Source organism: Haliotis rufescens, unplaced genomic scaffold, assembly GCF_023055435.1.
Source record: "Haliotis rufescens isolate VD_foot unplaced genomic scaffold, xgHalRufe1.0.p SCAF_3, whole genome shotgun sequence".
NCBI lineage: Eukaryota > Metazoa > Mollusca > Gastropoda > Lepetellida > Haliotidae > Haliotis > Haliotis rufescens.
The window spans coordinates 27,535,319-27,551,088 of NW_025964001.1; the positions used below are offsets into that span (position 1 = coordinate 27,535,319).

The 15,770-nt window shown below is 42.3% G+C and overlaps 1 protein-coding gene across 2 annotated transcripts; it reads right to left on the reverse strand.

Moving 5' to 3' along the window:
• Positions 1-5,996: 5,996 nt before the first annotated feature.
• On the reverse strand, positions 5,997-13,126 carry LOC124145119 (NPC intracellular cholesterol transporter 2-like). Of its 2 annotated transcripts, XM_046514809.2 has the most exons (5): positions 13,021-13,126; positions 12,217-12,292; positions 8,941-9,048; positions 7,866-8,035; positions 5,997-6,205 (listed from the first exon to the last, which is right to left on the reverse strand). In XM_046514809.2, exons 2-5 carry the CDS (start codon positions 12,290-12,292, stop codon positions 6,119-6,121), a joined length of 441 nt encoding a protein of 146 aa, XP_046370765.1. In that variant the 5' UTR covers positions 13,021-13,126; the 3' UTR covers positions 5,997-6,118. The 2 variants fall into 2 exon arrangements, with proteins under 2 accessions (XP_046370765.1, XP_046370760.1); XM_046514804.2 differs by lacking the exons at positions 12,217-12,292; positions 13,021-13,126 and adding an exon at positions 10,156-10,315.
• Between the last annotated feature and the right edge of the window lie 2,644 nt (positions 13,127-15,770).

Below are 15,770 nucleotides of genomic sequence, written 5' to 3' on the forward strand. Positions count from 1 at the left end.
CTTGGTCCTTATCAGCCCATAACTCGGTGGTTGAGTGATAATCCGTTATCTAGTCAGTGTACTAGATTATGTAGACCATGCCCTAGTTTTGCAACCAGATTATGTCAAAATACTCACTTGAAATCGTGTGAAATACAGGTAGGATTGGAACTTAAGTCAAAGTGAGACCACTAGAAAAAACAACAATAAAACAAAAGCGCTGCTAAAAGTAAATACCCCATTAATATTTTGATTTGACAAAACATTCCAGTGTATAAAGAGTTAATCTGTTTAAGGAGTGTGAGTGAGTGAGTATGGTTTTACGCCGCTTTTAGCAATATTCCAGCAATATCACGGCGGGGGACACCAGAAATGGGCTTCACACATTCTACCCATGTCGGGAATCGAATCCGGGTCTTAGGCGTGACGAGCGAACGCTTTAACCACTAGGCTACCCGACCGCTCCGAAGCTGTTTAAAGAAGACAGTTAATATGCTAGGTAGATATAGAATTGTGTGTCTTTTAAAATTACAATGTAATGCGCCATTCAAATTTCAATTTAATGTCCGCTACCAATTTAAACCCACGATCAGGGATATGGTGCTGACACACCACGAATCAATGTCGAAGTGAATGTGGATGGGACTGGAACCCACGAACTGCATACCGAGAACTACGAATAAGGGACGCAACTCTGCACAGCGAATCGCAGTGCCTTAGACCGCTGGATCAAGGATATGCAGATAGATAACTGTCTCTGCTAAACAAACATCACCACATAATATTCATTAAATTGCACAGTAAAACAAATGACACACTGGGTGAATATCACACTTCCAATGTGAGAATTCAGATCGATCAATGTTCTGTGAGCATATTTGGATACAACATTGCTGAGATCACAAAGTTAAAAAAGCCGGAGGTGTCTGAGATGTCGAATATGCAGTACAACTAGACAGGCTTGATTCCAATATGGCTGCCCCGGCGGACATGTTTAAAAATCGGATCCGCATTTTGTGATCACATTTTAGAGGCATCAGTGAGGCATACACATATGTGACTCGTTGCTCAAACAAATCATTCTAAATCGCGTAATTATTATTACTTACTCATGCGCCCGTTGGGATAAGGATCGTTCTCTAGCAACGTATGATGGTCGTTAGAAGCGACTTAATGGATCGGGAGGTTAAGCTCGGAGTCTTGGTTGATAGTGTGCCATAGAACGCCGACGGCATGGATCGTGGCTCATGATGTCAATCACTGGATTGTCTGGTCTCAACTGCATTATATATAGGGCGCCGTCATACAGCTGGAATATTGCTGAGCGCGACGTTAAACAACAAACTAACAAACTAACAAACTAAACATACTCTGGACGACGTTGTCTCACAGGCCGTCTGGGACACGCCTGGTTAATGCAGTTCCGTACAGTCTGGTCAGACATCTTCCGCAGTCCTGGAATTGCTGCAGATGATGATTTTGTACACCTTTGTCATGACGTAGTCGCATGAAGCAGTCCTGCGCTGCCGTTGTATCACAGGTTCCTATTTCATACATTATGCTGTTTATAACGATACGGAAGTCTAGACATGGTGCGCTGGGACATGGGTGAGGTGAAATGGGGTTTAACGTGGCCTCCAAGATTATTGCACTTATATAGTGACGGGCATGCACGTGTGTGTGTGGCTGTTTGTACTAGTCCGGACTGATGCCGATTTTATAGTGGTAGCCCACTGAGTATCTCCGTTGCAGTGCATATCATAGGATGAACACAGCCATGGCATCAAAGCAACACAGGCACCCTCGACCCGTGGGGAAAACATCGCCTGGGTGTGAAGATCGCCATTCCCTATTACGAGGAGTGAGTGAGTGAGTATGTTTTACGCCGCTTTTAACAATATTCCAGCGATATCACGGCGGGGGACACCAGAAATGGGCTTCACACATTGTACCCATGTCGGGAATCGAACCCGGGTCTTCGGCGTGATGAGCGAACGCTTTAACCACTAGGCTACCCGACCGCCCCCTATCACGAGGAAGTATCCTCTTGTGAACTGTACAGTGACATCAGAAATTCTTGAGTTTATGTATATAGCTGATGGGAAAGTGACAGTGGAGTGGCTTTGTTTTGTTTTTTGTTTTTTTTAATTTATGTATATCCATGATGTTATTAATGTGTAATAGTTGTGTTGTTATTAGAACATTTGTATTAGTGTTGTGTTAGTATTGTTAGATGAGATTATTAGTATTAGTATAGTAGTATCGTGATAGTTGTATTGTTAGAAGTAGATATTTCGTGATAGTTGTATTGTTAGTAGTAGATATTTGTATTGTTTGTAGTAAGATATTAGTAGTAGTAGTAGATATTAGTATTGTTGGCAGGGGGACATTCGTAATAGAAGTAGGATAGGATAAGTTAAGCTAGTTTGGTTAGTTGTGTTAGTTAATTTGGAATTAGTATGCATTTAAGTATTGTTATTGGGGTTTAAAGTTAACTTAAGGGAGGGAATAAATCTTTATCAAAACTTAATTCGCGTTTGTGGTTGATTCAATACGTGACAGATACCATGCCACAGTTTAACATGAATACCCCACTCAGACATGGTGTACTGACTCCGAGCCAAACAGTCCATGTTTTAGCCACTTAATGCTGAATGCCACACAGAGCAACAAGAAGAACCATCTTTTAACGACTTTTAAGTGTGGATCGAACCCTGGACCCTCCGCTCTCAGGCCGGCCGCTCTACCACCAGACCACGTAAAGGCCGTCCGGACACATGGTGAGTGAGTGAGTACGATTTTACGCCGCTTTTAGCAATATTCCAGCAATATCACGGCGGGGGGACACCAGAAATGGGCTTCACACATTGTACCCATGTCGGGAATCGAACCCGGGTCTTCGGCGTGACGAGCGAACGCTTTAACCACTGGACACATAGAATACCATAGCTACAGCTCTCCTGCTTCCAGACGTCCAACGACGATGTTGTTCCACCGTGCTTCAGTTTGTTCACAGACTCCCACTTTTATGGCCCTATTCATAGCGTCTCACCTGCAATACAAGCACTTGCATCGATCCCGCAGTTCTCACGTGGCGTTACGCTTCTGTTTTGGTACGTTTGAGGTAAGAAGTCCGGTGTTGCTGCACATGTTTTTTTGTGGAAAAACATGTCCATTCCTCTTTTGAAATGGACTCCAAAGTTTCATAACATTCTAATAAAGAGATTTATATTGCTTGGTCCAGCAATTGTACCACCAAATCACTGTCTCAAGGATTAACATAAACACATCTTCCCGAGCCAAGGGAGTTAACGGACTGTATAAATGTCCTGTATCCACCCTGGCCGAACTAGGCTATAGTTATGGAGTTATATTTTGGCAATGCATAGTCGAATCAAAATCGCGTAAGGAAATCGACATCCGGTTCGTACACATGGATTTCAACGTGCAGATGTCGGTTGACTGCAGGATTTGCAAAGGATGTGTATCGTCAACTGTGCGTCGACAGATATTTTGCAAATCTTTTCATGTTTTTAATCAAGGTGCTCAGGTGTTTTGATGTACGTCGCGAGGTAAGACCCGTTTTATAACAATATAGATCTTGACCATCGATCAGATCGCGAGGTGGAATCTGATTGGTCAATAGGAGGCATAGAAGGGACGTAACTCGTAATAGCCACTGAGTGCGCTTCGATCAAGCCTGGAAAATCCAGTCCAATTCGGCAAGAGTGGAAACTGGACATTTAGAGTCAGTTTACTCCCTTGCTTCGTGAAGATACAGCAAATTAGGAAGAACTATCTTTATTTTCCCAGAAATTATTTGAGGCAAGTGGATTTTAAGATCAGGTGGAGTCTCAAAACCCCAAATGTATTTCTTGAGTTATTGAAATCTCAGAAAAGAACGAAGTTCAGTTATGTCAAAAGTTGATTTGGCAGCTTTATAAATCACAATTCCACGCGACAAACTTAGGAAAAACTTGATTCCTTCATCCATGGGACATTTGTCATTAAAAGTGTTGCCAATAGGTTGTGTCACATCTCTATCTTCAAGGGTTCAGGGTAAACAAGACAATCAAAAATAAAAGCAATTACCACCCAAGTTTACTGAGAACACAATATGTGAAATGCTGGACTTCTCTCTGAAATTGGGAGATAGGACATTTAGGCAAAAGTTGGCATCCCAGAGGACCAAATATGCTGCTAGCTGATCTATGTCTTTATGCGTATGAACCAGCATTTCTGCTCGTGGTGGCAAAATCAAAACATGGGAACTTAAGCTTCAGGTATAGCGATGATCTTATATTTTTCAATAATTGTCCAAAAGCGGATAACCCTTCCACTAATTCATCCATCAAAACTAGAAATAAGAGACCAGGGAAACTGCCTCGTCTGTTTCATATTTAGATCATTGCATGAAGACAAGTTACCACAAGACGGCACAAAAAGGGATGACTTCAACCTTCCCTTCATGTCAACCAATATTCCAGCAGCTCCCGCCTTTGGTGTCTACATTTCACGACTTTTGAGGGGGCACGGGTGGCCCAGTCGTCTAAGGCGCCGCGATTCGCTGTGCAGAGTTGTGTCCCATGGGCATGCCAGAAACCTATGATTGTGGGTTCGAATCCCGGTTCGCCCCGATTATGTTTCTAGGTTTGTCAGCACCATACACGTGCTCGCGGGTTTCAACGAAGTGGTAAACGTCTGAGACCTGCATCACTCTGGGCTTTCCTCCCACATTAAGCTGACACGCCGCGATATAACTGGAATACCGTTAAAAGATGCGTTAAACCCAACTCACGCGCCCTTTCTGCAAACACTTCAAAGAGCATTACACGACTCTTGCTAAAAAGATGTTTGAACAGTGTTACAGTTTGAAAACGTTTTGTTGCAGTCATGTGGAGGACATTTTCAAACTTGACGCATCAGGTGATCAAAATTATGTCCGATACAGTTCCCTATTTTGACTTGTGCCACATGTTCCCCTGTTTGTTCAGGTGAAGAATTACCTTGCCTTTGCATGTGTTTCTGGAGACAGGATACGCACACCTGGTATCATCACTAATGCATAGTAATTAATAATCACATACTTATGATATGAATCATAATTGACGCTTGCTTTTAGAAGATATATATATGATCATGGCAATGTTTATGTCGCTCAAACAAACAGGGGGCGGTCGGGTAGCCTAGTGGTTAAAGCGTTAGCTCGTCACGCCGAAGACCCGGGTTCGATTCCCGACATGGGTATAATGTGTGAAGCCCATTTCTGGTGTCCCCCGCCGTGATATTGCTGGAATATTGCTAAAAGCGGCGTAAAACCATACTCACTCACTCATACAAACAGTGCCCTTGCATTTATCCTGGCTTGTCATCGTTTTTGAGTCAGGGTTTGACATGGCCGGGGTCGAAACGCCGACCTTCCGATCTTGGGGTAGACGCTCTATCCACTTGACCACGGGGGTGATCCCTATGTCATTATAGGTGAGTTAAACTTCACCGGTTTGGGTTTTGCGTGGTGTCAGCGTTGTCTTCCATCGTAAATCATACTGTGAAGACAACACTGTCAAAACGTACTGTTCACATCATCATCTTGTACAAGGTTGTTTCTTTGTTGTTCAACGCCGCACTCAGCAATATTCAAGCTATATGACAGCGGTCTGTAAATAATCGAGACTGGACCAGGCAATCCATTGATTGACATCATGAGCATCGATCCACGCAATTTGGATACGATGACATGCATCAGCCAAGTCAGCGAGCCTGACCACCCGATCCCGTTAGTCGCCTCTTAAGACAAGCATAGTCGCCTTTTACGGCAAGCATGGGTTGCGGAGTCTTGTACATGTACACATCACTTACAAGGTCACCACAAATTGATTATTTGCTCGTCGCAATATCACAGCAATGTCGAGGCGATGAACACCAGATACATACTTCGGAATCGAACCCTCGACTCTACAAGCGAACGATCAAACGGCAATATTCTAACTAGGTCGAATATCAACGCAAAACACATGACAGCGGTAACAGTTTAGTGTTTCGACAACAAACCAAACTTAACAATCACTTCAAGAATGGAATCAGACACAAATTCCTGTAAAAATACAACATGCTTAAACGTGACGTATATTGCACATGCTCAGTCGGTGATTTCCGCCGGAACCTCGAAGCAGATGAAGTCCTTTCCAGATTGGTCTTGAATCTCCCACTTGACCACCAGGCGGATCTGAAAAACGTGGCATCCAGTCAGAGTGCTGATTTAAAAGAAAAACGATTTTGCAACAAATGGCATTAGGGCATTCCAGAGTCACGATTACATTGTATTTTCAATATTCTTAATGACATCACATAACATTCTGTCAACATCCTTGGAATAGGAAGCAGTCTGAATTTCAACCCTTCACAACAACAGATGGATAGTGTAGATTTATGATACTTGATGTCGTGTGATTGTTTCCACTGTGGAGTTTTGTTTGTTTAACGCCGCACGCAGCAATATTTCAGCTGTATGACAGCGGGCTGTCTGGACCAGACAATCCAGTGATTGACATCATGAGCATCGATGCACGCAATTGGTATACGAGGACATGCATCAACCAAGTCAGCGAGCCTGACCACCCGATCCCGTTAGTCGCCTCTTACGACAAGCATAGTCGCTTATAACGGCAAGCATGGGTTGCTGAAGACCTATTCTACCCCGGATCTTCACGGGTCACGGGAGTAAGTGAGTGTGGTTTTACGCCACTGTTAGCAATATTTCAGCAAAATCACGGTGGTGGCAACAGAAATGGGCTTCACACATCGTACCCAGGTTAGGAATCGAACCTGGGCATTCGGCGTGACGAGAAACGCTTTAACCACTAGGCTACCCGACCGCCCCTTTTACTGTGGAGAGGTCAGTGAGTGAAAAGGTTTTAACGTGTTATAGCAACGTTTCAACAAAGATTTTGGGGTCTTTACCATCAGTTCACCCAACTGGAAGCTGTACACAGTTGTCTTTGACACAATGAGTGAGTTATGTTTAGACCGCTTCCATATCACGGCGGGGGATCAGAAATAATAAGCTCCTCACATGGTTTACACGCGGAAGGTTCAATTCAGGCAAGGATGGCCCAATTGCGAGTGTCACATTTCGCAAATTCATACCCGGGAGCTATTTTGACCACTCGATCCTCATCACAGTGGCAACCTACAGCAAGAGCACAACACAACACAACCCCAATAATGAATAACAAGGTCACACCGATTTTAGTGAAATGTATCATGTGAGATAGGGTCATTCCATTTCAACGTGTCTGTTTCTGTATAGCAGGTCTATGTGTGTGTTTCAGTGTTTAAATGATAGATTCCACGTGAATGTTTTGGTAGTTTCAGGCCAAAACTATTTCAGCTGTAATTATCACAGCGGTGAGTGAGTGAATGAGTTGGTTTTAACGCCGCTTTTAACAGTATTCCAGTTATATCACAGCGTGTCAGCTTAATGTGGGAGAAAGCCCGAAGTGACGCATGTCTCAGACGTTTACCACTTCGGTGAAACCCACGAGCACGGGTATGGTGCTGACATGGTGCCTAGAAACATAATCGGGGCGAACCGGGGTTCGAACCTACAATCATAGGTTTCTGGCGTGCCCAAGGGACGCAACTCTGCACAGAAAATCGCGGCGCCTGAGACGACTGGGCCACCCGTGCCCCCGGTCGGAGAATGACCAGGATAGGTGAGGTGAAACTAATCTCTTCGCATAAGCAACGTCCCACGTTGTCGGGGAACGATGACATAACCAGTCAAGTCACCTCACCACCTGACCCCCCATGAACGACAGGCATAACATACTGGGGACATGTTCCGACCTGAATTCCCCACAGGGCTGTATGGCCGAAGACATTACCTTAGGAAAGACCTCCCGAACGAATATGGAATTTGTGTATGTGACTTCCGACCCGCTGTTAACGGGGCAGGTCATGTCTTGGCAGGCGTCCGGCTGGCTGATTGGGAAGGGCGTGTTGACGCCGTCGATAATGCCATGGACAACGGTCTTAGCCTCCGTCAGCTTGGCATCTGTGCACACAAGAGACAGTTCCTATAAGACTGGAATGTTGTTCACATGTAGCCGTTTTAGAAACTCAAAGCTAAAGAAAAGATTATTATTGACATCATATTTTAATTAATCGTGTTTTTAAAGAGGTATACTTGCGTTATTTCATATTTCAAAAAACGTAACAGTAGATTTTCTAAAAATATAATTCTACACGCTATAGTATATCTTATGCCTCAATTGAGTTTGAATGGCTTTTAACGTACTGAGTGCATTAACGACTCAGCTTAACGGGCCTGGTATGACATTATAATACAGAGAATAATCAGTCTCAACTATCTGCCGAGATTCCATTGGGCGTAAAAGGCAAAATAAATGGTGAAGATTAAATGGTGAGGTGAAATGGGGTTAAATGTCGCGTCCAAGATTATTGCACTTATATAGCGACGTGCATGTACGTGTGTGTGTTTGTGTGGCTACTTGTACTAGTCCGGACTGATGCCGATCCCGTTAGTCGCCTCTTACGAAAAGCATGGTCGCCTTTTACGGCAAGCATGGGTTGCTAAAGACCTATTCTACCCCGGGCACCAAAGGGCGCAACTATGCCAAGTAAATTATGGAGAATTTACCAATGTCGATGAAGTACATGACCACTATATATGCTGTATAAGACCGACATCTCGTTCCAAAAATAGGTTGTCTTATTTAAAAATATATATCTACAAAATATAAAAATAATAATATCCAAATGGAGCCCAGAACAATCCTTAATTTCGGACTCAGCCGAGAGCTGAGGCAATGTAGACTTGCTAAATCATTCTAGACTTGAGTTGGACTCCTTTTTTATTTATTCTCTAGGGAGACAAATGGTGTATATGAAAGGACGGGAGTTGGATGGTTCGTTCAGATCCATTAAATGTCACACTACTCGCTGTCATGGTGATGGAGACGGTGACGTTCTTGCCCTTGGGGAACTGGCAAGGGAAGGAGGGACATGGCGTGATGTCAAGGGTGTTGATCTTTCCGCTGACAGAACCTGCAACATACAGAAAATACAAGAATATGTAAACTGACGAATAGTACAATCATCGCGATGAACGACTTTCCGTATTGGAAACAGCCCACTGGCCTTGAGACAAATATGCGATGATGATTATTATGATAATAATAAAATAAATACATAAACAAAGAAATAATAATATGATAATTTATTATACCAAATTTAAACAAATCTTTTATAACAAGATAAATTAATAAGTAACAAAATACATAAATAACATAAATCTTTTTTTTTTAAACAGACACACACATTATGCTTATTTGGAGCAGTATACATGCCCTGAAGCGTGTTCATGGCGGCAAAATAATATTAATGAATCAGTGCACACAGTCAGCTTCCCGGGGAGCACACTTCATGCGACAGATGGTTTGGGAGTTTTATCATAAAGTACATCATCATCTAACATCCAGTAGCTTGCAACATACACAACCGACGATAAACACAACATTCAACCATGAAGACATAAACACCCAGAGTATGGTAAATGATATGAGTGAATGAGTTAAAATTTAACGTCGCATCGGCATTATTTCAGCCATATAGCGACGTAAACGATATGAACACAGGTCGAACGGACGAGGGAATACGGTCACCACGCGAGTGAACCATAATATGATGACGTCACGCTGATACACGCCCACATCTACTTTGGTAATCAACGAGATATTTCTCTATTACTAAATATTGATACACAAACCAGTGAAAGATTTTCTCAGGTAAGTCATGCTTCAATTTTTGCCTGGGTTCGGGCAGCTCATCCCTAACCTTAAGTAATAAATGATTTATGACGCTTCTAGTCAGGGGTAATAATGTTCTTCAAAATCGAAGCAGGTTTAACCAAACGAGTTTGTTATCAATAAACAAACCCTAAGATTGAAATGTTTATTTACAATGTATATATGCTTATGTAAGTTTGTGATAGCTAAACTCCATTCTGTTATAGTGTGAAATAACACGATTCAATTATTATAGAGAAATGACATATTTTACATCTCTGCTCGTAACGTATTAGATGGAGATATGAGTTACCAACGATCGAATCGCGTTCTAAGTCCGATATAGCGTGTATACAAACAGTCTCACCACAATCCTTGAAGTCTTTTACTTCCTCTGCAATAGCCGCATACACAGCTACACTTAACAAGAAAATTCGAATCATGTTGGATGAATATAACGGAATAAATCACACAAGCTGTCTGTCTTGTCCTCCTGCCAGTTCAATTCAGCCACGAGCATAGGAGCTCACGAGTGTCATACCAATCGGTGCATCTACCACAGGTAGGGAGGGGTCATGGGTAATGGGTCGTTCAAGATCCCGATTTCGCAAAAGGTCCATATAATTCATAAGTACCATTGTCCAAATTCTTACCATTCATAGCCGACCATGTTTCATAGTAACTGACATAAATTCTTTGTTCTATGATTGTCTATGATTGTAGTATATTGACTTCCCTAAGTGTTACAATGAACTCGTCCAGTCTCGTGCGACAGCGGGACAGAATGGACGTCAAAGGTCTAAACATCCTGAATTACACATTGGCCTATATTTCAAGACCAGTGTGTAATTCAGGATGTTACGAACTTTGACATCCATCCGTACAAAACGAGGGTGGATGACTTGCTAAATGTTATGAGCTCTGCTTACAATAATTGTTGGGTTGACTTAGGTGTGTTGAGGTCAATCGGAGATCAAGGCACATACCCTGTAAGACTTTAAGATGTTAATATTTAATGACAGTTCATAAAAAGACAAAGTGTGTGGGGGGGGGGGGGGGGGGGGGGGGGCTCTACCCTTGGTCTCGGTTCAGACAGCTATTATATGACAAGCGTCAAACAGAGACATTGTGTGTAATAAGGATACTCATGAACATCGTTAAATTTGAATTTACTTAAAAAGTGGTACTTGATCGACTTCAAGTACACTTGCCTGGGACTTGCCGCCGCGGCGTAGTGGATAGAGCGTCTGCCCCGGGAGCGGAAGGTCGATGGTTCGCTTCCCTGGCCGCGTTATACCGTAAATCGTTAAAAGATGGTACCTATTGTTACCCTGCCTGGCATTATTGGGATAAAACAAGAACTGGTCGGATCGAAGTCGGTATACTGTGTGTGAGTGGGCTATCCATACTAAACTGCAATATAAAACCGGCATTAGTCCGGACTAGTACAAGCACACACTACCCGTGAAGATACGGGGTCTTCCGCAACCCATGCTTGCCGTAAAAGGCGACTGTGCTTGTCGTAAGAGGCGACTAACGGGATCAGGTGGTCAGGCTCGCTGATTTGGTTGATGCACGGTCATCGTTCCCAATTGCGTGGATCGATGCTCATGATGTCAATCACTGGATTGTCTGGTTCAGACTCGATTATTTACAGGCCGCCGTCATATAGCTGGAATATTGTTAAGTGTGGCGTTAAACAACAAACAAACAAGCATACACACGCACGCACGCGCGCGCTCATGCATGCAAACACGTCGCCATATATGTCACTAATGTTGAACGCGACATGAAACTCCATTTCACCTAACCTGCTGGGGCTCCTTTCTTGTTTGAGTGGTGGAATTCGGTATCATTTAACTTAACGGCGAGTGTACCGTGAACACTTTCAAACAAATGTTTATTTTCGGGTTTTATTTTATAATATAATCGTAACTGAAAATAAATATATCCAATACTTCCCTATCACCCTCACCATACATACGTTATAAACTGAGGGGCAAAAGAAAGTATACAGCTTGTTTTTGTTGTGTATTTAAAAGTTGAAAGAAATGGTTAATTTTGCGTAAACTTAAATGAAGTCTGGGAAAAGAAATGAATTACAAGCATATGACCCCTATCAAATATTGTAAATTTGCACCGACAAAAATCACATTTATTGATTGTCAAGGATAAGGTGTCTAAAAGCCCTACCCCTTTAAGTATTAATTTAGTGCTGACTAAGCACATTTATTTTTGTTTTTATATGATATCGGTAACTTAACATATTTTCAATTGAAAATCAAACGTAGGATAAAATCAACTGAGAGGTAAAGTTTCTTTTGCCCCACTGTTTATTAAACAATATTTCACCTGTCGAAATATGTATGTAGCCCATGAAATCGCGCGACAGAGCATAACCTGTGGGTCTATAGTATTCTTTACATACCACAATCTTTGTAGTCCTTGACGATATCGGCCGTTGCTGATGTCGCCGCAAGAACGAGAATGACACACCGCAACATCTGCAATATCAGAACGTAAATCCATACATGCATCATCGCAAATGGTAACTTACTATGCATGTTTTTTTATAATTGGTTGTGTATATAGCTTTCGGTCGTGTTTAGAGGTACACATTGAGCGTACAATCTCATCGCTGCTTTTTATGCAAAAACAAGACGTACTTATTTGAGCCATCTTAAGTATCACAGGGTCTTTCTAATATTAGTCCAAATGTCACGAGTTACGTCAAATCAAGACGTTGTAGTGGTGATGTAACATGTGGGGCGTGTGCAGAAACTCGTTCATTCATTTAGTCCATGTGTTGCTTGCAGTCTTCGGGTACCGGTCGATGGCTTCCTTTAACATAATTTGGAAAAAAATGTCTTTTTCTCTAAATGTCAGACAGGCAGACAAACATTAAAACACAACCTTCAATAGTGTCCCCATCCCAGGTCTTCACGGGATTACATGAGTGAGTGAATCTGGTTTAATGTCGCTTTTAACAATATTTGGGTTATAACACAGCATGTCAGCTTAATGTGGGAAGAAATCCCAAGTCGATGCAGGTCTAGTTTGAATTTTACAATTTGGTAAAATCCACGAGCAGGGGTATTTTGCTGACAAACCTACAGAAATATATTGGCAATGCGAATCTGGGTTTGAAACCCATGGGCATGGGTTTTCTGGCAAGACCTGCGACGCCATAGGCAACGTGGCCACACCTGCGCCCCGACAATACGTGGCTTACCTTTCAGGTTGGAGAGGAGGAGCGGGAAATCAACTTTACATGCGTCTCGCGCTGACAGACTATATAATAAAACAGTGAGTGTGATCTGGGTTTGTGGATCTCGACGCTATGGCAACAGCTGTTATATAATCGTTTTAATAATGTCGTGGTTACTCATTTTCTACCTGTGTCAATTAGCACTGGTTTTATTAACCTACGTTGGGTGTATATGCACACGCTGAACAATTTGTGGCCATATTAACTTTCCCAGCAGCAGACGTACAACAAAATAATTTGATTTTCAGAATATCACATTTTATTAACAAGTACCATGGTTGCTTAGCAATGACAATGTGGTGTGTGTCCGCCTGACGGTGTATTTACGGTAGTGGTGTATACAAATCTCTGTGGGAATAAAGGTAATAGAATTTGGACACGCTGTGAGGGGATTCTTGATATAAGTTGGTGACTTTCCAGAATGTTTGACGTCAGTATTTATTAAAATAATTAATAAAAAAGAAAACGCACGGGTTGTATGTAGTTCATTGAATCCGAATACACAAAACATCCTGGATATAGATTGGATATATGTGATTGGAAAATGTTGGTGGCTTGATATTCGACAAACGGTGCGTCAAAACGATTTGCAATGTCTTAAACGGCATTGTTTTCACACTTGTTCCAAAATGTCATGGAGGAAAACAGTAAAGCAATATGCACGTGCAAGTTATGGCATTCGTAACTCGTGGCAGTTGCTATGAAAAGGCAAGCATAAGCCAATAATTTGTCATTCAATTGTCAAAATTTCGGTGGCGTTAGTGTCATGGTGTGTCTTGCCCTGGCCGTAGAGATCTCCAGATCTCAACCCAATCGAACACCTCTGTGATGTACTCGATCGACGAGTACGTCAACGTCAAAACACGCCGCAGACACTCCCACAACTGGCCAACCCGTTACAAGCAAAATGGCGCAGAATTCCTCAGGACAGAATTCGTACACTTATCCAGTCAGTGCCGATGAGATGCAGAGCCGTGATTGCTGCCCGGGACGGTCACACGAGAAACTGAGTTCAGCGCAAGCTTGTGGCCTTATGTGACATGACAATGAACAGTTTTCAATGCCTTTATTCAACGACAACATGTGGCTATCGAGCTCCAAAATATCATATTTGTATCTAAGATATTGTATTAAATATATCGACTTTATTAGGTAAAATAAATTTACTAAAACTCTACCTGTGCGTTTCTTTTTTGGAGAGTGTACGTGCGTATATGTAAATTTACTATACGTTCACATGAAAAGCATCTTAGGTGTGTAAATAAAGTATGTAAATTGTGTAAGGCACACATGTTCGCGGTCTGTTTACGACTTTCAACACAAAACAGGTTGTTTTCCAATCAAAATATTATGAGAAGAGAGTTACTTCACCGAAAATTTGCGCGTGAAGCAACATGTGTTTGATTTAATTTGTACACAAAGTTTGACTCCTTGAAACCAAAAGAAAACACCGTCCGCTCAACTCTGTATAAACGCATAAAAATTGGCAACTGTTGACAATTTGGCTGGTGTTGGCCATCTTCCCTAGGCAAGAGAGTTAACTAACTTTAAAAGTCCGGTTTCCACCCTTGCCGAAATAGGCTGGAATTGTGACAGGGGACAGCAATCTAAGGACAGGGTGAGTCGTCAATATCGACACAGTACTATGTACTAATCTTCCACAACCTGAGCCCAAATGCATGTGTTAGTGTGACCCAGCGTTTGTATGGGTGGATACAGAGAGAGAGGGGGGGTGTATAAATTACCACCAAAGACAATAAATAGATCCTAATTGTGCACCCCCCCCTTTTAAAAAAAGCTGTATCCGCCCATGGTTTGCATGTTGCACTCATCAAGGAGCGGAGTTTTAAGTCTAGTGATAGTGATAATGGACGTCACTGAGAACAACAGCTTATTATGTTAGCCTGTGATGTTATCTACGTAGAGCCATCAGTGGCGACCTGTCCTTTAGCCCCTGAATCTGGAGGGCCCATCTTCCTGAGGCAAGAGAGTTAACTAACTTTAAAAGTCCGGTTTCCACCCTTGCCGAAATAGGCTGGAATTCCTGGGCTCGATCATAGCGCCACCAGTGGCTGTTACGAGTTAAGTCCCTTCTATGCCTCTCCTATGGACCAATCAGATTCCACCTCTCGTATCACTTGCATTTGCTTCGACAATCACGATCTATAGTGTGAGAAAACGGGTCTTATATCGCGAAATGCATCAAATCACGTGAGCACCATGATTAAAAACTTGAAAAGATTTGGAAAATATCTGTTGACAACGAGTTGCTGGTGCACATGCTGTACAAATCCTGCAATCGACCGAAATTTGCATGACAGTTTACAAACCTGATTTCGATTTCGGTGCGCGATTTTGATTGAACTATGCATAGCATCGTTAGTCCAGCCAAAATTTAACACCATAATACCAGCCTAGTTCGGCAAGGGGGAAAACTGGAGTTTTATAGTCAGTTAACTCCCTTGCCTCGGGAAGATGGGCGTTGGCAAAAGAAAAGTTATTAATTAGATCATCCTTTTACGTTGACATAAACGTTCACATTGCAACATATACACACAGTGCAAATTTACATTTACATTTGCACCTGCTCCAGACGTGATGCAAATTTGCTCCTGGTGTAAATATACACACATGAGTAAACGCGTTCACATGACCAGTATACTCACGTATGTATTGCTACACACGTATACACATATACACACATATGTATAGAG